At 38.9% G+C, this 27601-nt stretch overlaps 1 protein-coding gene across 2 annotated transcripts in view; it reads left to right on the top strand.

Annotated features, from left to right (window-relative positions):
* CERT1 (ceramide transporter 1) overlaps positions 1-27601 on the top strand; it is an 81584-nt gene that overhangs the window by 16355 nt on the left and 37628 nt on the right. For both annotated transcript variants that reach the window (XM_035553590.2, XM_035553588.2), the window contains exon 3: positions 10139-10255. In XM_035553590.2, coding sequence (XP_035409483.1) covers positions 10139-10255 — 117 coding nt within the window. The remainder of the gene's footprint in view (positions 1-10138; positions 10256-27601) is intronic.

Genomic DNA, 27601 nt, shown 5'->3' on the forward strand with positions numbered 1-27601 from the left:
ATGCAGCCCATGGGTCCCACATGGAGCAGATCTCCACGCTGCAGCCTGTGGGTGGAGGAGTCCCCGGTGGAGCAGGTGGATGTGGCCTGGAGGAGGCTGCGGCCCATGGAGAGCCCCCGCAGGAGCAGGGGGTCTGGGAGGAGCTGCCGCCCACATGTGGGGGACCCGTGCTGGAGCAGTTTGCTCCTGGGGGATGGACCCCGTGGTACGGAGCCGTGCGGTAGCAGTTCTTGAAGAGCTGCTGCCTGTGGGCAGCCCCTGCAGGCTCAGTTTGGGAAGGACGGCATCCCGTGGGAGGGACCCCACGTGGAGCAGGGGCACAGAGTGACTGTGAGGGAGCAGCAGAGATGAAGTGTCAGGGACTGACCGCAGCCCCTGTTCCCCTGTGCCACTCTGGGGGAGGAGGTAGAAGAGGGTGGATTGGGGAAGAGTGTTTATAATTTGCTTTGAGTTCTCCCTGCTCTAACCTGTTAGCAGTAGACAATAAATTACATGAATCTCCCTATGCCGAGTATGTTTTGCCTGTGACAATAATTGGTGAGTGATCTTCCTGTCCTTATCTCAGCCCTGTGAGCCTTTTTTCATATTTCCTCCCCCTCTCTTTTGAGGAGGGCGAGTGAGAGAACAGTGTGGTAGAGCTTAGCTATCTGTCAGTGTGAAACCACCGCATGGGTGCTGCAGGGTCCTCTCTGAGGAGGGGCTGGGGGCTGTCCTGTGCTGGCCACAGCTGCTTCCAGCTGACCCCAGTGGACTCTGTCAGTCAGAGACACTGCTGTTGCCTGTTAAGGAATGGGCAAAAAAGCTGTGCAGCAGTGTAAGAGGTACGAGAAAACTGAGAGAAACAACCCCGTCAAAACATGTCAGAGAAAGAGGAGGTCCTCCATGCACCAGGGCAGAGATTCCCCTGTAACCTGTGGAGGAGACCATGGTGCAGCATGCATTTCCTTACAGCCCGTGTTGAGGATGATGGGGGAGCAGATATCCACATTGCGGCCTAGGGAGGACCCCATGCTGCTGTAGGTGGATTTGCCCTGACAGAAGGTAGAGTGCATAGGAAGGACCTGCAGGGGAGAGGTGTGAGGAATGATAGAATCGTTAAGGTTGGAGAAGACCTCCAGCATCATCTGGTCCAACCATCCCCCTATCACCAGTATCACCCACTAAAGGATGTAATGGCAGAGACATGCTGTTGTGGACTGACCACAACCCCCATACCCCATCCCCCTGCTCTTCTGGGTGAGTGAAGAGGAAATAGAAGAGTTGGTAATGCAGGAGTGAAGTTGAACTTGAGAAAGGGTAGTGCAGGGGAAGGTATTTGCAGTTTCGTCAGTTTCTTACAATCCAACTCTATTTTTAATTGGCACTATTTGTTCTATTTAATTGGCTCTCTTTTAATTCTTAATTTATATTTAAATATATAAATTTATTTTCCCAGAGTTGAGTCTGTTTTGCCCTCGATGGTGACTGGTAAGTTGTCTCCCTTTCTTCTGTCTTGACCCACAAACTTTTCTTCTTATTTTCTGTGCCTATCCTGTTAAGGGTGGGGAGTGAGAGAACAGCCAGGTGGGGGTCTGGCAGCCAGCCGAGGTCAATCCACCATGATAATCTAGGAAGTCATTATAGGCATAGCTTGTGACTAATGTACTTCTTTGAAAGCACAGGAAGGGACGAGGTTTGTTCTTAAGCAGAGGCAGGGCTTGTGCTGCATGTAGTTGAACTTTAGGTAAGGAAGAGGAGTCTAAAGAAAAATACAGTGATGATGCTAGTACAGAGAAAATAGTGTCAAGACAGAGTACAACCAGAAGACCATTTGGACTAACATTGTTCAGGCTGTGCTCTGGAAAGTGAGTGGTGACTCCAGAGAGAAATACATTAAGTTGACAAAAATAATTCTCATTAGTATTTAATAGGGCAATACAGATCATGTTTTTAGACCTGTCTTGTCAGGTAAAATTCTTCCCAAGCATAGGATTAATTGGTGAAACAGATGTTGATTCAACTGAGAAGATTTTTTGGTTGATAATTAAGTGCTACTCATTATTTATAACCTTACAAATGTACATCTGTTAGTTCATCTCACTATCTGCTGTTCAATATTTTTTCACAAGTTATTGTTTCCAATCACTTCAAATGTTGTGGGAATGGGATATAATTCCTCTGCAGTTTGAACCTATTATGGAATGAAATGCTTTAGAAAAAGTATTTTAAGATGTGCACTTCTTGAAACTTGGCTAAGGTTTTCCACTTTATTTTTTAGCTGAATAATCACAGCCTTTGCAAATTCCAAATGCTGATTTTTACATGGGAGCTGAAGTGTAGTTTTCATGTGTACTTTTAAAATTAAGAATTTACGCTGTATGATTGAAGGAATTAAAGTAACCTTTTAACTTTAGTTTTTTTGATAGCACTTCAACACAATCACCTATAGAAACTGTTCAGGTAACTTTTCCTTCCTGGAATCAGATACGTTCTCATACTCATTTGTTCCAACAGTCAAAATACTCATCTTGGTTTTAGTCTCATCTCTCAAACTGCAGTGGTTTTTTTGTTGTTGTTGTTGTTTTTGATATGTGCTGCCTACTATTGTGCCTACAGCCACTGAAAATGGTGGGGGAAAGTCTTCATTTGATTTTGCTACCTGTTGACTTTACGTTGCTTTCACCAGCCTCCTCTCTTTCTATTGCATCAGATAAGCTACTTCTTAAGGTCCTCAGTGTCATATTTATGTAGCTCATCATATATAAGATACTGGGCTTTCTCTCTTAACATGAAGTGGTGGTTTTGTCCACCACTTCATAAGTTATCAACTATGTGTCTGTTCCTTTGTTCATTTCACCACCTCCTGTTGCGAGAAGCATCCCTTGCCTATGTGCAAAGTCATTCTTTTAAAGTTTGTTTCAAAAGTAACATCACATCTTGGATGAAGCTTAATGTATTCTGACACTGCTTGTACCCCTCTATCCTTTCTTGTCCTACAGATACTGTCCTGGGAGGATATCTAGATGGAAGCTAGAGAGAGGATAGAGGGGGTTCTGGCATTTGAATGAATACATGCAGGGCTGGAACCTATCAAATGACCTATGAGAACATATATGCAGATATGTAGATTTTATGTGGTAGCTGCTTTGACATCTTTTCTCTGGCTGAAGCAGTAGCTTGTTCAGGTACTGTGGAACTGGAGTATTTCAGGAAGTTGCAGAATGATGCAGAAAGGACCCTTTTTCCTGAATTTCATGGGAATGAAGAAAAAATGATAAACTGGTGGATAAATGGTACCTTGCATTTTAGGAAAGGAACACTGTTCACACATGAAAAGAGTGTATATTCAGCCCTGTTGAACTGACAGACATCGGTGTGATAGCCTGGCTTGCATGTCATTTTCTAGGGCATAATTGCTCATGTCCACTTCTATTAGAAAACTTAAGTTGGAGTTGGTCCAGACTACTGCCTTTAAAGGTTTTTTCAGGCTTGTGAGTGTGAAGATGCTTGCAGATACAGCATCAAGGTTTCGGAGTGGTATTCCTATGCTTTCTCATCAGAGGAAGGCAATATGCACTAACTCAACTCACTTCCTAAATGGAAGAAAAGTGATCTTACAGGGGTTTACCTCCATACGGATCTGAGGCACCAAAAATAACAACCCTCTGAGCATGGCTGAGAGTGTTTGAATCAATGGAACATAAGCCAAACATTTCAAATCCTATTTATATAGGAAGAAGAATCTTATACTAGGTGAGTTTTCCTTAAATGAGACTTACGTTTTTAGAAGCTGAGAATTAATGTTTTAATAGCTTTAGCCTGTTTTAAGGCACATAAATTATAGCTATTTAAAAAAGCAAACAACTTTGATTACCAAAAAAAAAAGTTTTATTTGCTTTCTCAATTTTCAATTAACCTTTAAATTTTTTTTTTACTGACACCTTCCTCCATGGAAAAAGAATAAGAAGCTCTGTTAACTTGCTTTAAACTATACTAAGAGAAGAGGTGAAAATAGGTTTCATGTTTTAGCTCAAACCTATCACTAAAGTCTTTGGTAATGATTAAAAACTAAATGATATCAGAGCCGTTCAGCCCACGCAAGTTTTCTCCATGAAAAGAATTTTGTAAAACATAATTAAGTAAAATTAAGTGTATTTTTACTTAAGTAAAAGAAAAGACATTGCTTTAGAAAAATACATTTTCTGAAGCAAGGAATGCTCACAATTTTGCAACAGTTTTATTAGAGAGACTAAAACAGGTAGTACTTAATATTTGCTTCCATTGTAAAATTATTCTTGTATAGATATGGTTCTTCTGTGAGGTCTTGTGGCTGTGATAACGCAATCCACAGAAAAGCAATGTGTTCTAGCAGAATGAATGTGAATATTGTCATTATGAAATTTTCTGGAATATGGCTTGAAACTAGAATTTACAAATTCAAGAATATAGTGAAGTGTCAAGAATTATATACAGCACCAGGTTTACACATTTAATTGTGGACAGAATCAATGTGCAGCTATACTATACTTTTTCTTTCTTGGTCTTGTGTGGAAAAAGTGACTTACTGCCATCACAAAAACAATAAACTGTGTCCAATTTCAGTAATAAAAAGGTTTTTTTACTGCTGAATTAGGTAAGCACTGCATTTGTCTTTACTAGGTTTGTATATATTATTTCAGAGTATAGCTGGTGTATTGCAAGCTGCAGTTTTCTCCATAGCAGTATACGGCATTGCTTTGTTAACAACTGAGCAGCAGTGGCACTCAGGTAACATTGCCTCGCACTTACATCAAGCTTATGCTAGTGTTGTTACTGTTTGAGAGACCTAGAGAGTGGCGATTCTCACTTACTGTAGGCCTGTATTTTGCCTAATGTTCTAGTTCCCTGTTTAGTATTTCTTAATTAAAAAAAAAAAAAAAAACCACTTTGGAATCCTAAGCCAAATCACTTTAGGTAAGTTTTATATCTGCAGTGTGAATAACCACACAAGTGCAGGTTGATAGCTGTGATGTGCAGACTTGAGTTGGATCTATTAGAACTGCCTCTAGCTTCCTTCTGCAGAGACAATACAACATAGAGTAGTGAGAGAGGCTGGCCTAGCAAGCAAAATTTTCTTCATTTAGGTATTCTGTGCCCCACCAGTGTGTTCTTGAGGGTTATGAAGTGTATAAAAGCTCTTAAACCTCTCTGTGATTTGCCTGAAGGACTTGAACCACTGTTTTTCAAGCAAATACCTCTCCAAAGCTTGTTTCATGAATACCTCAAACGAGAGCTGTAGCAGGAAGAATCCTGTGGCAGTGCAGTCAGCTATGACTCATGAGACCTGAGCTGGCTTCAGACTTCCTCAGTAACTGTAGCCAAGTAAACATTTCTTCATGTAAATTGACCTTGCTTCTTCAGAATTTAAGAGTTGGTATCAGTTGTTTTTACCCAGAAGGACTGGGGATACTTGAATTCTTTCATCTGCTTTTATTTCAGTAGAATTTTCTGCAGGTGCCTCAGGAGAAAGCTTAGGAGGCATACAGAAAGGACATTTGTGGATGCTGGAGGCCTGTTTCTTGTAGTGTATTCTTGCATGAAATTGATTCAGGTATTTTTCTTTGAAATGCTGGCTCTGGAATAAGCCCTTGGCATACACAGGCTGTCTCTGCCTCAGTCTTGTAAAGGCTGATAAACTCACCTTTGAAAAACTCTCTAAATGTTTTTAAATGCTCCTGCTCAGTGTCATGTTAGTCTGGGTTTTGTTCCCCACTGGTCTCTCAATTTATGTATGTATGCTGCTTGAGGCTGCTGGTAGGGTGGAGGGTGGTAGGAGAGAGCATCAGTTCTCCACCCTGCTTTAGTTTTCTGGGGGTTGATTATGACTCCTTGCTTTCTACTTCCCCATGTGACTAAAACGTTCATCTCTTCCTTGCTTTATCTTGATTGTGAAAAGGCAGCAGGACATATGTTGCCATCAGCATGGGTCCTTAGCTTGTTACACATGAAAATTATCCTGTTTTATCCCTCCAGTGTCTTGTCAGGTGGCTGTCTGAGAGCTATAGCACTATAATCACTTCTGAGAATATGGAGGAAAGTGAACACTAAGCTAGGAGCAGTGACCTTCAGAAAAAAAGATGTAAATGAAATAAGGTGAGATCTACTGGAAAAAAGTGAAGGGGAGAGGAAAGGAAAAACTCAAGCTGTGAGGAGAGGTTCACTAGTCAGGGGATGATGATAGCAGGATGAAGGACAGACCTGACAAGGAGTGTATAATACTTCATGGTCTTTGCTAGGTGCAACTAGAGCAAACAAAACATTTATAGCAAGAGGGGGAAGCCAAGGAAGTATGTCCAGAGCTCAGCAGCGAGGAGAATGTAACAGCACCAAAAAGCTATGTTTTCATGTTGCAGAGTTATAAATAAAAACAAAATATGAACTCATTCTGGGTTGAGTAAAGGGTTAATCAACAACTTTTTCTGGGTTAAGAAAAGAGCAGGTCACTTGTGATTCAGGTGTTTTATTTGTTCTTGATAAAATGCATTTAGAGAACTTGACTTTGACATTCAGTGAATGCTAAACCAGGTCCTAGCGGGTTCTTATGGTGGAGTCCAACTTTAAAAGGAAAAAAAAAAAAGGAAAAAGAAGAAAATAAGGAAATTAATGCATATTATTGCAGTTGCTGGGGAAAAAAAAGTATATTCGTCTGTATTGTAATTATATATTATTTTATAGTAATCAAATATATTTACTATAAAAATAGGTAGTATGATTTTGTCAAAAGTGAAACGTGTTATGCCTACCAGACTTCCTTTGGATGCAGTATTTGACATTTAGTAGAGATTTCTTATCTTCAAGCAACTTGTCTGACAGGAACACTGGTTTAGCTGGGTTTTACGTAATACAAAATTGCAGTGAGCTTAGTATAACCCTGTAGTAGTTTCTAACCCATGACTAGCATAGCTCCACCACTTTGCTTCCTCACTCGCGCTCCTCAAAAGACCGTGAGCAGGAAATACGGTGAAAAAAGGCTCACAGGGCTGAGATAAGGACAGGGAGATCACTCACCAATTATTGTCACAGGTAAAACAATTCAGCATAGAGAGATTCATGTAATTTATTGTCTATTGCGAACAGGTTAGAGCAGGGAGAACTCAAAGCAAACTACAACCACCTTCCCCCATCCATCATCTTCTACCTCCTCTTCCCCCTGCCCCAGAGGAGAACAGGAAATGGGGGCTGCGGTCAGTCCCTGACGCTTCATCTCTGCTGCTCCCTCACGGTCACTCTGTGCCCCTGCTCCACGTGGAGTCCCTCCCACGGGATGCCTAACTGAGCCTGTGGGTGCTGCCCACAGGCAGCAGCTCTCCAAGAACTGCTCCCACATGGCTCCGTACCACAGGAGCAAACTGCTCCAGCACGGGTCCCCCACATGTGGGTGGCAGCTCCTCCCAGACCCCCTGCTCCTGCGGGGTCTCCTCTCCACGGGCTGCAGCTCCGGCCCGGGGCCTGCTCCTGTGGGGGCTCTCCATGGGCCGCAGCCTCCTCCAGGCCACATCCACCTGCTCTACCGGGGGCTCCTCCACGGGCTGCAGCGTGGAGATCTGCTCCATGTGGGACCCATGGGCTGCAGGGGGACAGCCTGCTCCACCAGGGGCCTCTCCACAGGCCGCAGGGGAACTGCTGCTGCCTGCCTGGAGCACCTCCTGCCCTCCTGCTGCACTCACCTGGGGGGCTGCAGGGCTGCTTCTTACTCCTCACTCTCCCGGCTGCTGTTGCACAGCAATTTTTTTCCCCCTTTCTTCAATCTGCCCTCCCAGAAGTCCAACCAGTGCTGCTCCCTGGCTCAGCTCTGGCCAGCAGTGGGTCCCTTTTGGAGCTGTCTGGAGCTGGCTCTGATCTGCCATGGGGCAGCTGCTGGGCTCTGCTCACAGAGGCCACCCTGCAGTCCCCACTACCAAAACCTTGGTAAGCCCAGTGTAAGCCCTGGACCTGATTTCTAGGTGATCTAATCTCCTGAGTATGAGTAATGCAGAAGTGGACATCTAGTGAATGGTCCAGAAGGGTGTTCAAAATTTTTAACTAGACTTCAAGTATAGCATTTCCCTTTCCTGTCTCAGTGAAAAGGCATAGTGTTTTTCAAATATTATTAAGTGTTGCTATGAAAAGAAAAGGAATGCATAAGCCTGCCTTTGAGAAGGACAAATAGGTAATGGTCTTAAATGACAGTAAAAGTTGTTTAGGTTAGAGACTGGAAGAAGCATTCTGATAGCAAGGATGGTTGTGCATTGAAATAAGTTCTGCATGGAAATGTGGGATCAGTTATACTGCAGGCTTTTAAGATTAGTTTTGGTAAGGCTTTCTAACTGGATAGACCATGTAACAACTTTTAACTTCCCAAAGGACCTCAGATATGGACCAAGCAGGAGATTACTGTCATAGCAGGCAAAACTTTTATAGCTAACTCTTGTTCTTTTGCTTTCATGGAGATTTCTGGCAGAGTCTTCCATTGCTCTAAGTGCATAATCCCCGACCACATGGCCAAAAGAAGGCCTGGCAGGAATGGTTGCAATCCGGGTTACAAGCCTAACACATTGATACGACAAGTTTGCTACCTTCAAGCAGATAAACATCTTTATCATATTTAGTAAAATAAAAAAAAAAAAGTAGCAAATCTAGTTTGAAAAAAAGGGGCCTTGACTAGAAAATACGGTGTCCCTAATCCCTCTGTTCAGTGGTTCAGGTAGAACAAAGCAGTGTGCACAAGCAGTTTTGAATGTTGTTTGAAATAAGATGGTTAGGTATTAAGTAATAGCAGGTAGTTGATTCACTTGAATGTCAGTGTTGTCGGTTTCTGTTTTTTATGGGGAAGTTAAATTTTCTAATTTGAACTTCAGTTCAGATGCTTGACGAAATACATGAAGCTATAAAAAATAAAAAAAGTGACTTCACATACATTGTTAAACTCTTCATAGCTCCTTATTTGCTTGTTGGCTTTTGTTCTATTTTTCATTAGTAGATTTAAATAAGATTGTGTGTTACGTGTAAATAGCTTCTGACTTCCAGATCCTTTGAAAATAATTCTTACTGATGCTATGGATTCTTGCATGGACCAACAGATGAGACTTATTATTTGGTTTTCTTTTGTGAAGTGTTTCATGAGTGATCCACAGTGCTTTAGTTGTCTGCAAGATGAATGTGTTGTAGACCATTTCTTACATTGTTAAAGGACAGGGACTTATATAGTTTTATCTTTGGCATCAAGAGTCAGTATTTGTGGCCCTCAAGATCACATCACTTGCTTTAACCTATGAGCCCATAGGCTTCCTGCAATATTTGTACATTTAACTTTTCATTGTATGTAGCAAAAAATAAAATAAAATCAAGAAAGTATTCAGCTCTAACTGTTATGCTTCTTTAAGAGTAATTTTCAATGAAGGGAAAAAATTTTTGTGCTCTGTGTTGGATGTTTGCTAGGGATTAACTTTGACAGTGACAGGGCAAAAGACAGATGAGATTGTTCCCCTTTTCTTACCTGCTCCATTGTAATTCTAGCGAAAGCTTTTTAATATTTCAGGCACGTGAACTGAAAGTTAGAAGTATTCAAGTAGTGTTATGGGAAAGGACTGAATATTGCTCCCAATTATCTGACATTCTTGTTTTAGATGGTAAAAACAATTGGAGGTAGAGTGCAACAGCTTCCTCTTGTTGCCTCATCCATGTTTTACTATAGTCTGTTTTTATGGTTCTGTATTGGTGGCTTCTGCTGCATTTTGTTTTCCCTCATCTAAAATCAGTACTGATAGCAGTAACCTTAATTTGTCTTTCTTGCTCTGAAATTTAAAAAATAAAAATAATTATACTTGTGTGCTTTCCTGTCTGTGTTCACTAAATGCTAAAAGATCTGTTCGGAAGTATGGAGTTTTGGTCAATGTCTGTGATATTTTTTCTTTAATTAGAATGCATTAAGCGGTTTGGCTTCTGGTTCAGAAGACTGACACTTTTCATTATGAAAGTGTATGTTAGTTAATTAGTAGAGACAGCTACTTAAAATTGAATATAGAACTTAGGATGACTTCAAGGCTGTATAGATCAGTTTTGCTAATTACGATATTTGAATGTCAAAATATTCTGTGAGATATTGCTGATCGCGTTATTAATTCTAGCTTTTCTTTCACAGCCCCATGACTTTGATGAATGCAGATTTGATATAAGTGTAAATGATAGTGTTTGGTACCTCCGAGCTCAGGACCCGGACCACAGGCAACAGTGGGTAGATGCAATAGAACAACACAAGGTATGTTTTTTCCTTATTTCTTTTCTCACTCATTAGGCCTGGTGGTCCTTGTGGGAGTTGTAAGCTTCACTGTGTAGCCAGTAAAGTACTCAAGATATATATGACAGACAAAAGTCGCAAGATTGAAGCGATGTATTAAATATGTTCCAAATGAATTGATTTGCTTGTCGTGCATAGATGGGAGTTTAGAAGACGGCAAGCTAACAACTGTGAACTTTCTTGAATTCTCTAGTTTGAAAAAGAAAAAAGTTTGCATCATATTTAAGTGGCTTTTTATTGGTTTTGTCCATCGTTTCTCATTATCAAATTGTTTGTTATCTGTCCTAGATGTTGAACTTGTTAGTGTTGTAGTCCATTCTCTTCGATTATCATTCTGGTTTTAGGTTCATCTGTTTCATCATTTGGCAGCTTTTACTCAATCAGATTCCTGGCTCTTATTTCTGTCTTCTAAGGCTCTACTCTTCATTAGTATTTTTAGTTTTCCTGATCTATGCCTTTTCTTCCAATGAACTTCATTATTTTCTTTTACCTAAAGTGCTTGAAGGTCTGAGGTTTTTTTTAAAGAACATCAGATATAAAATATACACTCTGTTTTCAGGTACAAGATAGGCAAGTTTAATTACAGTATCCAGTGCAACCCAGATCCTGTATCTGGATTATAAATACGTTGCAGGAATACATATTAAAATAGATACCAAAGTAGATACATACATTTTGTTACCCACATTTTACTTATTTTCACTTTGGGCGTCTCGAAGTACTGTATGTAATTAGGAAGTTTCACCTTTTCCTGGGGGATCTTTATAATAAGCTTTTAATTTAAGTGCTGTCTTTAGGTAAGTTGTCTAAAAAATCATGGTTAGAATTCTAGTCTATTTGTAGCTTAGCATCTTGCCTTCATTTTTATAGTAGTGACATCAAAGCATACAAAATTAAGTTACAAAACCAGGATTGTTTTCCATAATGTAGTGAAAAAATACAAACCTAATCTGTGAGTACTTTTGAGATGAAAGTTTACTCTTGGAATACCTGAAAGAAATGCCTCAAGAGGATGCACCAAACAAGTTGCTGGATTGCATATCTGTAGAGCTGGCACTTCAAAAACTCCTCTAAGGGCATGGGGGTCTTCACACATGGGGTGGTGGGTACATGGAAACCCTGGTTGCCTAACCTTGGGCTGGAATTCAAACAAGGTTTGTTGAAAGATTCAGTAGGTGATTTGGCTTTTTTCAGTTTCATGTGTATTACTTTGTACTGTTTACAAGTTGTTTTTATTCTTAAGTGGAGTGGGGAATATTGTGGCACCCAGCTCCTAAATTAGTAATCAAACCGTTTAATACATTAAAGCAGTACCTTATTTAAAATTATTGTCTTTGTAGTATGCAAATAAATACCCTTATCAATCCAAGACAAAGCAAGGAAAACACTAAAAGGTAATGCAGTTTTGTAACACTAGCTTGGACTCAGAACTCAGAAAATCATGTTGTTATCATTTTTTCCAGTGCAATAATCTGTCTTTATAATACAGTGATAGCTTTGCATTGTAGATGTCTTAGGTGTGAAAGTGTATCTGTTTCTGCTAACTGTTCCTCCTAAAATACGTAATCTGAACACCAGAAGCCTTGGAAAAGTCCTGTATGCACACAAGTAGGTGTTTGGTTTAATGAAATAAACATAAAACATACAGTTGTGATCTGGTAATCTTTAATGTTTGTTGGAAACATGTCCAACTATCTTGCTTCAGTAAGGTATTTTCAAAATTAGAGTGGTTAGTGCTGTATTTTCCTAAAAATCGCAAAATCTTTGTAGGAAAAATACAATATTGACAGGGTGGATATTCATTCCATTTCAATGATCCATAGCTTCACCCATCCTTTAATTTTTCTTTAACTCTTGTACAAGCTTTATATTTAAACAATGGATGGAGAGTAGGAGATGATGGACTTTTATAAGTCAAAATACCTCATTTCTTACTCTGAAAATTTCTGAAGGAACGTTCCTGATCAGATTAACAAAACTCAAGCAAAAATCCCTTGAAAAGCTATTGCCAGGAGGCAAATTTTTGTTCTGTTTAGAACTGTGTTCTTGAATTGATACATAATTGAATAAAATTGTGAGAGGAAATTATTTCTTTCACTAAGCAATCATTTTGATTAGCTAGAGTCTATTGCCATATAAAGTACTATGCTTTTTTGTTTTTGAAGCTCTTTGTTGTTTGCTGAGTGGGTAGCTAATTCTGGTAGGCTGCAGAAGCTGTTTGCTAACAAAAGTATGTTTGTGAGAATTACTGTAGCATGTCACAAGGTTGCTTATCTTTAGAGTATGCAAGACAGACTGAAACTTTGTGACTGTTTCATTGTGCTCTGAACAGAGAAAACACTGATTTAAAATGAACTTTATATTAAATTTGAGTATGAGTAGACTTAGAAAAACTTACTGCTTAGCAACAGCAACAACTGGTAGCTGAGAAATGTGAAACATCTAATGTTCAAGCATAAAGTGTTAGAATTTGCTGCTGTTTGCTTTTATCAGGGCATTTGCCTTTTCTTGTATTGAGGTTCTTGAATGCACATGAAATGTTTCAAGTACAGCTTCTAAAGGGCTCATTAATTTCCTGGAACAGGAGGAGGGGAAAATCTAAGACAGCAATAAGACCATCAGTGAGGCAAATGAGCGAATGGTGCATGTGCAAGCCACGAGTCCTTTCTTCTACTTAAATGTTTCATTAAATGTACTGAGCACGTACATATGTCTGTAAAATAGCTGGTTGTGATGGCAAAGCTTCATTAGGAAGTTTCTTTTTTCTCCAGCCCTAAGAGATTGTCAGGTCTGAGATGGCTGCTGACCTTTTCTTTGATCTAATGGCAATATGTATTGCCAAAGAACTCAAGAGCAGACTTAGTTTCTTTAGTTCTCTGGTGTGTTTAAAAAAAAAAAAAAAAAGTGTTGCATGAGCACAAAGGTACTGATGTTTTTGAGAAGTTGCTATCTTAAATAATAAACTCAAGGACTGACTCCAAGTCTGTACAGCAGTTTGAAGATGGAATATAGAATTTCTAACCTGAGATCAGAGAAATGTTGTTAGGGAGAAAACATCTAGGTTTACATGTAGAGAACATGGAGAATGCATGCAACTTCAAGCAAGTAAATTGTATCTGTTTTATATAGTGTGAATAACCACATAAGATTTCCTTTCTTCATTGAAGTGGAAGGTGTTTCTTTTCACATACTAAACTAACCCAACATTTTCGTTCTTTACCCTCTGTACTGGTAGACTTGATATTCTACCTTACTAATTTGCATTACTTCCAAAGGTATAAATATGGGGCAGGGGGTAGGTGTGAGTTGCAGTACACTGAGAACAATATGGATAAATTAACTCATTTTGAGTAAGTTAACTTAAATGTTCTCCTGAAGTCTTGAAATTCAGATAATGTTTTTGTGACATTCATTTAACATCTGAGTTGAATACTCAGAATTTCTGAGAATTTTTAGAAATGAATGTTTCATGAGAAACTCTGCATCAGCTTGGTTTTCTTTTTTTCCATCTTAGTTTTAATTTTTCCACACAGCTTCTGCATGTGTTTGTTATTGACTTTGTAATTGTTTAACAAAATAAACTGACACTATTTTGATCTGCATTTTCAAAATCTTGTGTTTATCAAACTGAAATATGTTTTCAAGTCTTGTTGAACTTTTTAAAATTACTGTCTTTGTGTCATACCGGAAGAAATCATTCTCCATATACTCATATGTACAGTAGTTTTGCCACATGAGGAGTAGATAGGCTCCCTTTTTCATTTTGAAGTGATGATATACAAGGCATGTATATCTAGAGCAGGAGGCACGCGTTTTAACATCTGTGAAAGGCATCAAAGTGGCTACCTTGATGAAAGAATGATTATTCATTGTTTATGCTGCTGTTTAGGCATTGAGAGAAGTCAGCTATGTAGAATAGCGCTATACAGAAAAATCAGGATGAGTAGAACAGTGTCTTTAAGAAGTTTTTCGCCACAAATTGATTTTCCCCAAAGTTTAGCTTGTTAAATAATTCTAATATTGTGAAATTCTTAGTATACTACAACTGCCAGTTGTCAAAAGAAACTCAGTAAGACTTTACATCTCGTTTTTCTGTTTTTAAGTACAGATCTAGGTAAGACAGAAAAGAGCCAAAAAGTGGGATTTGACATGCTAATAAAATTACATTTTGGCAGAAGTATTCAAACAGTTGATTTTGTTCCTTTATTAAAAGTTGATTCATTTCCAGATAAGTAAACTGGAATTGGGACATTTAGTTTTGAAATTACTCTTTCCGGAATTTGGATTCTAGTTAATAGATTCATTTAGAAAACTGCAGAACAAACTTTAAACAGCCCAATATTGATGGCAATTAATAAGGCACTTTTGAATACCACTGTGGGGGGAAAAAAGTCAGCCTGAAATTTTCACAGAATGTTTGTTAACCACATAACATGTGGTTGTCTTTTCCATATAACCTAGAAAAAAAAAGTTGAGAGATTCCTTATTCACAAAGTATTAAGAGCAGTTAATTTCACTCGTAAGGTCATCCACATGTTGTGTTTTGCCTTGTCATTGTGAATATGCTGTTAGGCATTGAAAAAATATTATTACTAATACTAGGTGTAATGGTGAAGTGGAAAAGCCAGCAGGTAGGTTTCTGAGGAGAGGACAAGGGGTAGAGGTGGACTTTCGACAGCCTAGTACAACACCATACAAAGGTAAACTCCCAATGGCTAAAAATAGTTCACGATGTTTTGCACTTGAAGTATCTTTAACAAAATAACCCACAAAATATTCTTATAGGAGGCCTCTCAAACCATTAAAATTGTTCCAAATCTAAAAAGGTACCCTAATGTCAGACTGCTTAAATCCATTCATACTACAAATCAGCTTCTGGGTAGAGTGAGAAGGATACCAACTAAAATACTGAGGTGTGATATTAAAGCATTTCTTAAAATTAACTTCAGCCTTCTTTTTGAGTAGGCCAAGTAGTATTATGCTTCTGTCTAAGTGTAAGGTTGTGCAAGATTAACTTATCTTTTTTCAAGTTCAGAGAAAATATCAAGTTTCGCTTCCATCTTGATGATAAGCATCCAGAATATCTGTTTCCTATTTTTTTCTGTAATTAGAAAGTTTCAGCCTCAGACTGAGTCCCAAATGCTTCTGCCTGTTCCTCCAATCGCATAACTACTTACATTTTCATGTTAGCAATATTAAGTAGAGCTTTTGTTTGAATACTGTGTAAATATTGATATATAAAATTATTTTTGTTAACTATATGAAGATACTGAAAAATACTATTGAAGATAACTTTATCATACTATTTTGTTTTATTAGCAGTGGATGCCACAGCAAGAATTTTCTGACCAGTTAATCTAGTCAGAAACTAATGTTCTGAAACTAATGAAGTTTAATTTTGTGAAAGTGGAGCTCAGAATATCAACAGGAAATGAAGAGTGTAGAAGAAGAAGAGTACTGCATCTTTAAGTTGTTCATAGCACTCCTCAACTAATAAAATCCTATAAAATTTTGCTAAGACCGTCTTTTTCTCCTTTTTTATACATCTCTAGCTCTGCCCCGAGACTGAACTAATTTACTGATAATGCCAGTAAAGACATGCAAATAAATCACTCCAAATCTGTTGCATGTCTGGAGAGAAACTTAAATGAGTAAGTTTATACTTTCCTATTCATTCTAAACATGCAAAGAAGGAATGCTATATAAAAAATATATATATATTCATCGTACTGCTATAACAAACTTTTTTAAAAATTGAAGTTGAATGAGAAGTGTACCTTTCTGCTATCAGTAGATAGTTTTGTACATTAAATTTCATTTTGCTATTTGGCAGGTCTTTATGGAGCCGTTGAAATAGCCCACGTAAACACACAAACTACACTTACATATATGCAGAAATACTGCAAAAGATCTTCAGAAGTCTACACTGATGTTTTGACCCTTAACTGTTTTTTTAGTAAGCTTAGTGAATTGCTGTCAAGTCATTTCTAGCAAACCATATCTCTTCTAATGTTGATCAGTGAATGCTAGTTATAAATGCGTTCTTGATTATTTTTAAAATAAATGTGCCAAGAGTGTATTTTCAGACGTGTCATAGGGTGAGGAGGGGACAGAAACAGTGTCTGTTGCCATTCTCAATCTACTTCCTCTCCTGGAATTCAGGTGTTTCAGTGATGTGTGATTTTTTTCAGTCATTTACTTCATCAGTAGTAGTTGCTGAGGTCTGAAGAGGAGAAAGAATGTGGCTTCCTAATCTGCTCATTTTTTGACGATTCATCTCAACACAAGTTTCTCAATAACAGGTCACAAGTAAGACTGGCCTAAATCAAAGCAACAGTGCAGGTGAAGGAACGAATAGGAGGTATGGGAGTAAGTAGGGATGTTTAAGCTCACCTTCATTTCTCAGGTTCATAATGACGATTGTACAAAAGTGGTGATGAAGCCCTTTTGTCTGACATTTGCAGCCTAAATGTTGGAACAAATCAGATCTCAAGTACTTTCAGTGACAGCTAAATATTCTCTTTCAAACTGAATTGAGTTGCCATGTTCTGTTGCTCTGCAGCACATCAACAGTCTGATTTTTTCTCTTTGCTGACAATTGTGTAGGATAGCATATTAGTTTCTGTAATGCTTTACAGCTAGTTCTAATATAGCTCATTCATACAGTATGCAAGATACTGGAGTGAAATGGATCTCATGTACAAGTACAGATGGCTGTAATTCTGAAAGACCTTATGAAATAAGGTAAATGTTGGCATAGAAGGAAAAGCCAGCGAAATTATATAGATCGTGGTCTACTTGGGAGATTGTAGTCTTCTCAGTACTACTAGAATGCAGGTTGTTTGCTTCACATTATTAAAATATCCAGGGTTCACATACTAATTCTTGGTGTGGTTACTTGTGGTTTTCAGGCAGTTAGAGAATTTGTGATCATAAAAGAGAACATCTAAATTAGAAATTAAATAATAATAAGCTGGTGCCAAGAATATAATATTCCTGAAATGCTTGTTTATTGATGATCTGTGTGTAATCTCTTACTGGTCACTTCAAGCATATGTAGTTAATTAAATCTAGCTAAGCTTGTTGGGAGTTCTCTGAAATGGTAAAAATTCAAGGTTTGGCGTACTGGTTTAGGAGCAAGTGCCTCATTTGCCATGAGGATTGCCTTATGTGAGGCACTGACTTGCAGAAGCAGTCAAACTTGCCTGAGAGAATCCTGGAGTAAAGCATTCACATGTGTGAAGCCATAAAAAGTTCAATTCTCTCTTTAACAGACTTAAACGTGTAGGCAAGTCACTGGTGAGTAGTACAGATATATGCAGAAAGGCATAGCAAAAGCTCTTCCTGATTTGAAACTAGGAAACCATGAATTGTTTTTGAATCTTACACAGTAACTTAGATCTGCTCTTGCTGCTGATCTGTCACAGTCATATGTTGATATAAACGATCTAATTTACATTCTCGTGTATTCACATTTGACGTCTCCCTACAAAGTCAAATTTGCAAAAACACTCCCTGATAGCTAAACAAAAAATTAAGTCCAAGAGTAGTCTTCTGAACTCTGAACTTCTGAACTCTGAATAAGCTTGCTTATTTGAATTTTGACCTGAGTCTCAGACTGAAGTGGGAAATACACAGGAGAAAGATGTGGCTATCTCAAATTTAAGTACCTTGTTTAGCTTCTGAAATGTATCAGTCCTCCTTTAGCTGTGAATACTGTCTTTTCTTTGTTGTTCTTTAGTGGGCTTTGATGGTAGAGTACCAGAAGAGAAAATGAGTTCCCTTTAATTTGTGAAGGGTTGTTAAATTAGTCCTAATTCCTCCCTTAAGGATGGTCATAGCTCACATGATATTAGATGCAATGTGTGGCTATAAGTTAGGCAATTAAGTGTTTTAACAGTGAGGGGTCATGGAATCATTTGAGTATGTTTCTACTGTTAGAATTCCTCTTCTGTCATCTTCATCTGTTTCGAGTTCTCCTTTACTGTCCTATTCAGAGTAATTCTGAAAACGAGATCACTTCTTTCATCTTTGTAGTAACTACAATTTCTTGCCTTTTCTGTTAGACTGAACAGCACCCCTTCCCTCTGTTGTTCTTTACATGAACATGTTTTACGACTTTGCTTTGTATTGTTCTCCTCTGAACTCTGTCCTTCTTTGAGGTACAGCACTAAAACTGGACTCCTTATTCTTATTGAGGATCTTAGATGTTGAACAGAAAATAGGATTGCCTTATGGGTCTTGTAGACTATGCTGTTTCACAACACCATGATTTTTTTTGTTTCTTCAGATTGTGAACTACTAAATTCAATTCATCTCTACATGCACATATTGTTACTTGTGCTGTATTTGTGCAGCATAGTATTTCCTATAAACAAGTAAATGTAACTTTATTGTTCTCCAGTGAACACAGGTGTTAAGTATTTATTGTTGTTCCATTACATTAAGTCTTTCCAACTCTGCTGTCTTGGATTTTCGTTTCATTCCAGAAACAAATCTTTGTGCTGCTTGGGTACAGTTTCTTAAGCAATTATGCTGTTTAATCTAGTACTTTCTAAAGAATGATGAGAATGGAGACTGGCTGGCTCATGAAAGACTGCATCACTTAGCAGTATTATGGTTGATAGCTGAGCTTGTATGCTATTCTTATGGGAGCTCCTTATCTGAGTCTGAAGCTGTATGCAAATGAGGACTTAAGATTATCTTAAATCTTTGTATCCACTAAAGCAGTGATCTGTCTGCCGTATGTTCATAATTAAAGTTTTCTCCTCCATCTTGTCTGAGCATTAACAGGTAGTCTTCATAATCTTAGCAGAGATCTTGAACTCTCCTTCTCTCAAACCCGTGCCCCCAAACAGTAGTGAACTTACTTGAGATGCTTTACTCCTATCATTCCCTTGAATTAGCTAAATACATGAACTGACTGAAGATTCAAATATAGTAAAGGTTAAACTATAGCCAGATAACTTTGAACTAGGGTGTTCTGAAATGACTGGAGGAATGTCTAAAGAATGCCTGAAAAGTACGGGCCAAAATGCAAGTTGGCAAAGGATTGCCTCATGGGTGCAATACCATGTGGAAGAAAACACTTTTGGAAGTGCTAACTTGATATCAGATAGCAGTAAAGGCTGTGATACTGCTGCTAAGCTGTTAGGAGCATGTCAGTCAATATTTCTGTAATGTTATTTAATGACAGGTGATGTGTATGGTTAAAGTAGCTGTGGTGCTACCTCTAATGCTTGAGGTAGCTGACACTAAGCAAAGCTACTGCACCAACCATGCAGCTGGCCATGCAGTAAATAACCAATCTGATTTCTGTAAACAAGTGGGAGTATTTCTATAAACAAATTTTACTCTACTGGTAAACTCAGAGGTGTTATTGTTTCATTTTGTAAAAATAGCTGTGGTAAATAATATTGATAGTGTATACTTTAATTTTACAGAAATAAGGGAAATGCAAGTGCCTATAACTGGCATAATGGCCCAAGCAGCATGAGTTGAGCCCTCTGTGGCGGCAGCAGCAGCACTTTTCTGTGTAGTCTCAATAAACAATACTGTTTTCAGGCAGAAACCTCTGTCAGACTTGACCTTAGTAAGTGCACTTTCAAATCAGGGGAAGTGCTCTTGGTATCAAGAACAGAAAGTACAGGGATGCAACGTGGAAGTAGTGAGTAAGGAACAGTTAAAAGTTGACACTTGCCAAATAGAGATGCATGCTGTTTACTCAATTATTACTCATCAGCTCAAACTGTACTGTGTGTCAACAGTTTAACAGAAGAAAGTTAGATTCTCTGTATGCCTCCATCTACCAAATTCAGTCTTTTTTCTTTCTAAACAGACTTTGTAAAGGGTGTCAGTGAGCAGGGTGCTTTGATTAAAGCAAAACTCCTTGGGTTGATAATAGCAGACCAGAGTTACACCCTAGCTGTAGGGTATGTAGATGCTGCTCAGCCACATGGGTGGGGTGCACAAGTAGCAAGGATATGTATTCAGTAACATTCAACAGTGGGCACTTTGAAACAAATCTTCTGTAGTTTTTAGGTTCGTCACCCCTCCTCCTCCATTGGCCCTTCAAAAAAAAAAAAAAAATAGGAAATAGCTGCTGGAGCTACCATGAGCTTAAAATACTGGGAGAGACTTTGAAAAGGGAAATTCTTTTAAAAACATGGCAAGACTTAGCATCTTCTGCTTGTTAAATGCAGTGTCTGCTTAGCCCTAATAGGAAACTTTTAAGGTAATTCTAATACAATTTATGTTGTGGAAGAGAAGATTTTTTTTTATTTTTATTTTTTGCTTTTGTGCAAACAGATAATGCTTGGAAATATTTGCTCTCTATAGTATCATCTAGTTGAATGGACTCACTGCAGAGGAATCAGAATTCAGGTATCTTGATAATAGCTATTTTAAGTGGGGGCGGAAGAAGGGATGTTTTAAATACTAGGAGTTTAATATTAACATCAGATATATTGACTGGTATGAACACAAGCTTAACAATATATTGAGGTTTGGCAGGAAGGGGAACAGATGTCCATCCCTCCCTCTTTCTTGCACTCCCATGATCTGAAATAACTTGGGAGGACTTTATTACCTCAAAATTGCAGTTTAAGTAAGCAAGTATAGTCAAGACTGGTAAAATGACACATCCTATTTGTGCGGCATGACGCTAATAGTGAAACCTGTAGATGTTGTGAAGCCATGCTTTCAGGGGAAGATGAGATGTATTGCTCAAGTGTTTAATCCTTTACTAGAGATAACAGAAGTTTTTCTTTAAACTTGATTCAGTTTTGCTCTTTCAAGGAGGAAAACTAAGTTTGGCTGTGTCTTACACGTTGCATTATTTTAGCATAGGTATCAGCAGGAGCTCTTAAATGACAAGCGATGTCATGTGTATTAATGTTACTAAATTTGCAAAGTGGACTTACTGCTGGTCATTGTATGTTTCCTGAAAGAAGACTCTAGGGGAAGGTGAATCAGCAGTTTCAGCTGACTACATAAGCATATGCTGCAGCAAACCTAAATGCTGTCAGTTCCAAACTGTTGAAACTTCCCTTTTAGGAAAGGAAAAAAATCGTTCTCTGCCTCTCTTGGCACACTTTTGTCACTCTTGGGTCTGTCTTCCAACAGCAGCTGTAAGTTACAGTTTTATCTATAAGTAGTTACAGTTGAAACTCCTTAAAGCTTGCCTAAAGCTTACAGTCAATTCCAGACTAACACACTTGATTAATTATAAACAATGCAGATTGTTTCACTTTGACCAACCCAATCTTTGCCAGTGTGTTCCAGTTATGTTTCATAACAATCACTTTGGCTTTAAGAGTAGATACTGTAATTCTCTGAGGAATACTTCCTTGTAGGGTGGAGACATGGATGTCTAATTGGACTTGCTCTGAGCAGAAGGTGGGACTAGATAACCCTTGCAACCTCAGTTATTCTGACTCTGTGATAAATCCGTATTTCTTATATAGCAGTTAAATCAATCTTCCTTGTTCATGTCATATTCTACTTCAAATTGAAAGGACTCCCCATTCCTTTCTCGAAATTATTCCTTTTTTTAATAGACATCGAAGTTCTAGTGCCTCAAACTTGCAAGTTTTTAGGTTTCCTAAATAAAAGATCCGGTTTAACTTGGTCTCCTTCAAGTTCTGCTTTACTCCTGAAGTGTTCTAAGGTGCAGTTCCTACTTATTTCCATGTTTGTTTACCCCAAGTAGGCTATGCTGAGGTTAAGCAGGAAATCAAATATCTATTTCATGTGTTGTGTGGTATTTGATAGGTTTGAGAAAATCTAACTGTGCTAGATAAACCCACCAGTTTGAAATGTAAAAAGAAAGTGCAAAGACAAACAGCAAATTTAATTACTTTTACCATAATCTAATCAAGCAACACAGGGGACTTAAGGTTTGTACAGTGGTATCTAATTGATCTTCAGAGACTTACTGGGCTAGTTGTTGTTCTAAGTCTTGAGAAGAAGCTGTCATGGCTACTAACTAATTTCTTTAATAACTTTACGTCAGTGTTAAACTGGCACTACCAGTCACATATAGCTTCTCTTTCTGGAATATCCATGTGAGTAGACGGGTGTTTCCCTATTCACTTGGACTAAAACCATGCTCCATTATGTGTTTGGGCTTGGCCACATTAAAAGGAAGTCTGCAATATGTGACCTCAGGCTGCAATTAGAAACAGAACTTGTGTGTCACCTGCCTAGAAAGGTTTGCCAGCCTTATTGATCTGTATTGTCTCACTTTAAGATCTTTGAAGAAAGGTATTTCCTTCTATGATGCACAGGCAGTCTGCAAAGTTTTGTTTTACTATCCTGGACTGTGGAGCATCTTTGAGTTAAGTAGTTTTGGATGAGAACACCATAGTTTCACTTCTCTGCCCTTTTTGTGGCCGATACTTTATTGGGCCCGAATGGTCTGATATGCAGATCTGAGTGTGAAGATCCTGTTACAGGATGCAATTTGTCACTGCCCTGCAGAATGAGCAGGGAACACCTTGCTCACCTACCATCAGGTTGGAGTCTCCCTCTCCTTGCTTAGCGATGGGGTGGTTAGCTTTTAACGTGTTGGAATTCAAAGCAGATAGCAGCAAGAATACGACCATTTCCCTTTAAGGAGCGCCCTACTGTAGTGCAGTTAAGGCACTAGTTCATGCAGAAAGTCTACAATGGTGCTGTAATGAAATGAGACAGTTCAGTTACAGTTTAGTTACTAGGAGAAGACGGAGTTACAGGCTACTGAACTGCTTGTTTTTATCAGCAGTATGCTGTTTTCTAGCTGAAGATTACTGTGGGGGGCTTTTTGTGCTTGTATTCAAACACTGTTCTTGTCTTGTTCAAACTTTTTTATCCCTCTGGAAAGCAATAACAAGATCTCTGTTTCTTTGGAGATATTCAAAACCCGTCTGGATGCGATCCTGTGTAACATGCTCTAGATGACCCTGCTTGAGTAGGGGAGGTTGGACTAGATGAGCTCTGGAGGTCCCTTCCAGCCTCAGCCATTCTGTGAGGAAGGGTGACACATGCTTAATGCACAAAGTATGACCGACAGTATTACCATCTGGAATAAAATGTGTGATGACATTTATTTTCAAAGTCTTGAGCATTTTGGTACCTAAATCCTTTGGTTTGTCATCTTTGGTGCAGTAGAAGCAGCCTGTTGTAAGCCGTTTTTCCACCAGTTCCCAAGTTTTCCTTCAAGGGCAGGGTAGGTCAGCTAACTGTAGAGACCTGTGCTGTGCTTGAAGTTGTTTTCACTATTGTCTTGCACAGAGGGTGTTGGCTTTCAGCAAATAAAAGCAGTCTTTCTTTTCACATGAATGAGTAATGATAGTGTGGGGGGTGTTTTTGTATTGGCTGATAAAGTTGAATTTAATATTTTTACTGATATGTTTACTGACATCATGTGTAAAGGGGGATAACATTTTAAACTATCTATTTTTTATTTTAAATTCTATCAAAAACTAGAGTTCTGGAAGTTGCACTGCTTAAAACAGTCCTACAGACATCTGTAAGCCTGCTGAAGTTTGTGTTATGAATGGAGTAAATGAGTTATTCCAAATGAAGTATTTCTGTATCGCTACTGCATGACTTTTTATGGTTTGGAAGGGTTTAACCAGAACTCTGTTTCTTCTGTTGCTTTTCGAAGTGCATATACATACAGGGAAAACTAGTTTGGTGAGAACCTACTTAATGCATACTCTGTACGTGAAGACATCCTGTGCCTGTTCCTATGGCTTGTATATAAACCTCATTTTCACAGTGAGCTGTTTGACAGCTGCAGGCTGATGGTAGAGCAGTTGAAAATGAATGGAGATCTTCTACTTGGACGTGGGTACTTGACACAGAGGTGTCCTGTTTTCTGTGTGTCACATATAAAGCGTTCTTTTTTTTTGAAAGTTACACTAAGCTTCAGTACTTACAATTAGATGAAGTTTTAAGAACTCTGTGTCCAAATATTCGAGTGCTTAATTTAGTGCTAATGACTCTGGACAATCTTAACTGGAAATTACCCTGTTGATTCATTGTTTTGAACTCGCTAATCAGGAGACATGACTTCAGGATAATTTCATTAATCTCTTTCAACATATTTTGTGCAACTTCTAATTTATTGCCTTTCTATTAGCAGTAGATGTCGTTGTTACTTCTTGCGTACTGTGCAGAAAACTTTATGTAGCAATGTGTTTCAAATGTAATTATAAGGACTAAAGGTAAAAGTGCTCTGTTCTTAATTGTCTGCCAAGAAAAGGAGGTTTATATGCGCAGGGACTGAAACAGAAACAGGGTAAGGGTTACTGTTGGGCTTTGACCAATAGTAACCTTTAGACGTGTCTGTTCCCTTTTCGCTAGTTCCCTCTAGTGGTCACAAAGGATACCGACTTGAGGAGGTTAATTAACTGGTATCTCTTCAAATTCTTGTGCGTTAAATAAACTCACCCTGAATTAGTGCGGGGTGTGTGGAAACATAATTTCTCCAGCCCAACCTGTTAGAAGACAGTTTATCATGATATTTTGTAATGGCAATACATATTCTCATGCTTCAGGCTGGTGGTTCACCTAGCTTTTGGAGGTAGGAATTTTTATCCTTTTAGATATCCCAATGTGCCTTTTACTTGAAATTTAATTGTACAGAGCTCTTACCTAGCATAAACTAAATTTATTTCTAAAGTGTTTTGAGCCTCCTGAGGTGAGAGCTGCACTATATACATGTTTTTGCCTTTCCGTATCTTAGACTAGGTTTTATGTCTAAATATTTGAAGTGTTCAGATAATTTACCACTTTAGCATTCTGTTTTAAGTATTATTGGCCCACACGCTGATGTTAGAATTATAGAATCATGGAATATCCTGAGTTGGAAGGGACCCATAAGGATCATCAAGTCCAACTCCTGGCACCGCACAGGACCATCCCAAAAGTTTAGACCATGTGACTAAGTGCACAGTCCAAACGCTTCTTAAATTCAGACAGGCTTGGTGCAGTGACTACTTCACTGGGGAGCCTGTTCCAGTGTGCGACCACCCTCTCGGTGAAGAACCTCTTCCTGATGTCCAGCCTAACCTTCCCCTGCCTCAGCTTCACACTGTTCCCACGGGTCCTGTCACTGGTGATAACAGAGAATAGGTCACCTGCCTCTCCACTCCCCCTCGTGAGGAAGCTGCAGGCTACGATGAGGTCCCCCCTCAGCCTCCTCTTCTCCAGGCTGAACAGGCCCAGTGACCTCAGCTGCTCCTCATATGTCTTCCCCTCTAGGCCCTTCACCATCTTCGTTGCCCTCCTCTGGACACTCTCCAACAGTTTAATGTCCTTTTTGTACTGTGGTGCCCAGAACTGCACACAGTACTCAAGGTGAGGCTGCACCAGCGCAGAGTAGAGCGGGAAAACTGTTCATAAAACAGTTTGTAGTTTTAGAACTGTTTGTAAAACAATTCATGTTTTCCTTGACATTTTTAAAATGTCAATATAAGTATTGTATGCTGTGTGTTTGACTTAAGATCTTACAAACATTTCTTATATTACAAACTTGTTTATGCCTGTTATGTAAAACTGTTCTGTTATTTTGTTGATACAGTTATTCCACCAGAATTTTATCATTGCTGCTTTCCATCCAGAATGTTAATCTTCTGGAAAAAAAAAATAATCTGACAGAATTACTGCCTAGTTAGTTTGTGTTTAAGTATCTTTATTTTGACAAATTGATTTATGGTTGGAAATGGTAGAAGTGTGTGTGCATGAAGAGTTTGTAAAACAGGCAGGGCATCATTTCTAAACAAAGATAATTTTGACATAAATAGACTATTTTTTATGCAGCTTGTACCCTGGCCAACTTCAGGAATCTGAAGCTGCGTCAGGAACATAAGAAAACGATGCATGTCCTGAGGAGTCCTTCAGTTCTGTAATTGGTGCAGTAAGCCGTCTTTGGTATTTGGGGAGTTATGAGGGAAGTGAGTGTTGAGATCTGATAAAAACAAGGACTATAGCAAAAAACGAAATGGGAAGAAGGAATAGGTTTTGAAAACCAAGGAAAACATGCTAGATTTAATGGTTTGAGATGCAAAACAAGCTATGTTTACGATATTTTCTCCACCTTTTCACAAATTACTGTAGTAAAACTGCAATTTAAACTGAATATGTTCTTATAGTTTTCCTTTAGGGTCACTTTTTTCTTGAATCCTCTTTTAGGCTTAATATGGACTTTTCAGTCTTTGACAATTCCAACTTTCTTCATCCTCCAGTGCTTGCTATCTATTCCATACTCTGCGGTATGCCAGGCATTTACTAGAGATTTCTGTTCTGATGGCAAGGTGAATATCTGAGGAGTGAGTAGAAGGAAAATCTGTGTGGCAGTGACAAGGTAACAGTCCACTGAAGTAGGTGAATAACATTTAATGATCTTCTTCTTCCAGAAGCGTTGGATGGCTTATCTGTGTATTGATAAGTCTGGTGAGCTGTATGCTTATCAGTAGATTTCTGTGTTGCTGTAAAGCTTTGAGACCTGATAAGAATGAGGACTGAAAAAAAAAAAGCATGTCCTCCGGACAAGTAATATCACTTGCACAGTTAGTCCCTGTGTTGCCTTCACCCAGATTGAAGGAGGCTGCTGTATTTTGTATTCTGGGGTTTCTTGATGTAGAGGCTTCTGTTGAACGAGCAAAGGGCGGGTAGGCTTCTCAACTCCACCTCTGAAACTTGCTCAGACTTGTAACTTTCTTAGTAAAGTTGGAAAAAGCTGTTTAATCAGATATCAAGTGAGCGGACATGGGTATAGGCTGTAGCACAAGATTCTTAAGCATAACGTGGACTGTAGACTTGTTCTTCCACTTCTGTGCAGAGATGATATTAACACTTCATTATCTTAAATGTGTTAAAAAATGGAGTCAGAGGCAGTAATTTCTTCCCTGCCACTTTGAGGGAGAAGAGAGACATTATCTTGGTATCTGTAGCTACCACAAACGCCAAGCGCTGTCCCTGCGCAGTGCCTGCTCTCCCTCCAGCTGGCGGGCGCTTCGCGGACGAGCACCCAGAGGCCGGCTCTGGGGCTCCAGCGCTGTGCTGCCTCCTGCCTTCCCGGCTCATCGGCCTGCTGCTAGTGCTTGGGGATCTTCTCTGACAGCACTCCCTCTTGAATTTTATACATAGCAGTGATGTAATAATGCTGGATGCAACTAGTGCGTATAATTTAGCTATTAGGTAACTATTAAAAAGTGTTTCCAGTTAGGATCAGAACCCTTGTTGCTTTTAAAGGAACAGCTGTGTGCATGTACTGTCCTTAAGCCAAGATCCATCCATATGTATTTAAATTAACTTGTT

This window comes from Cygnus atratus, chromosome Z, assembly GCF_013377495.2.
Source record: "Cygnus atratus isolate AKBS03 ecotype Queensland, Australia chromosome Z, CAtr_DNAZoo_HiC_assembly, whole genome shotgun sequence".
In the NCBI taxonomy this organism is placed as follows: Eukaryota; Metazoa; Chordata; class Aves; order Anseriformes; family Anatidae; genus Cygnus; species Cygnus atratus.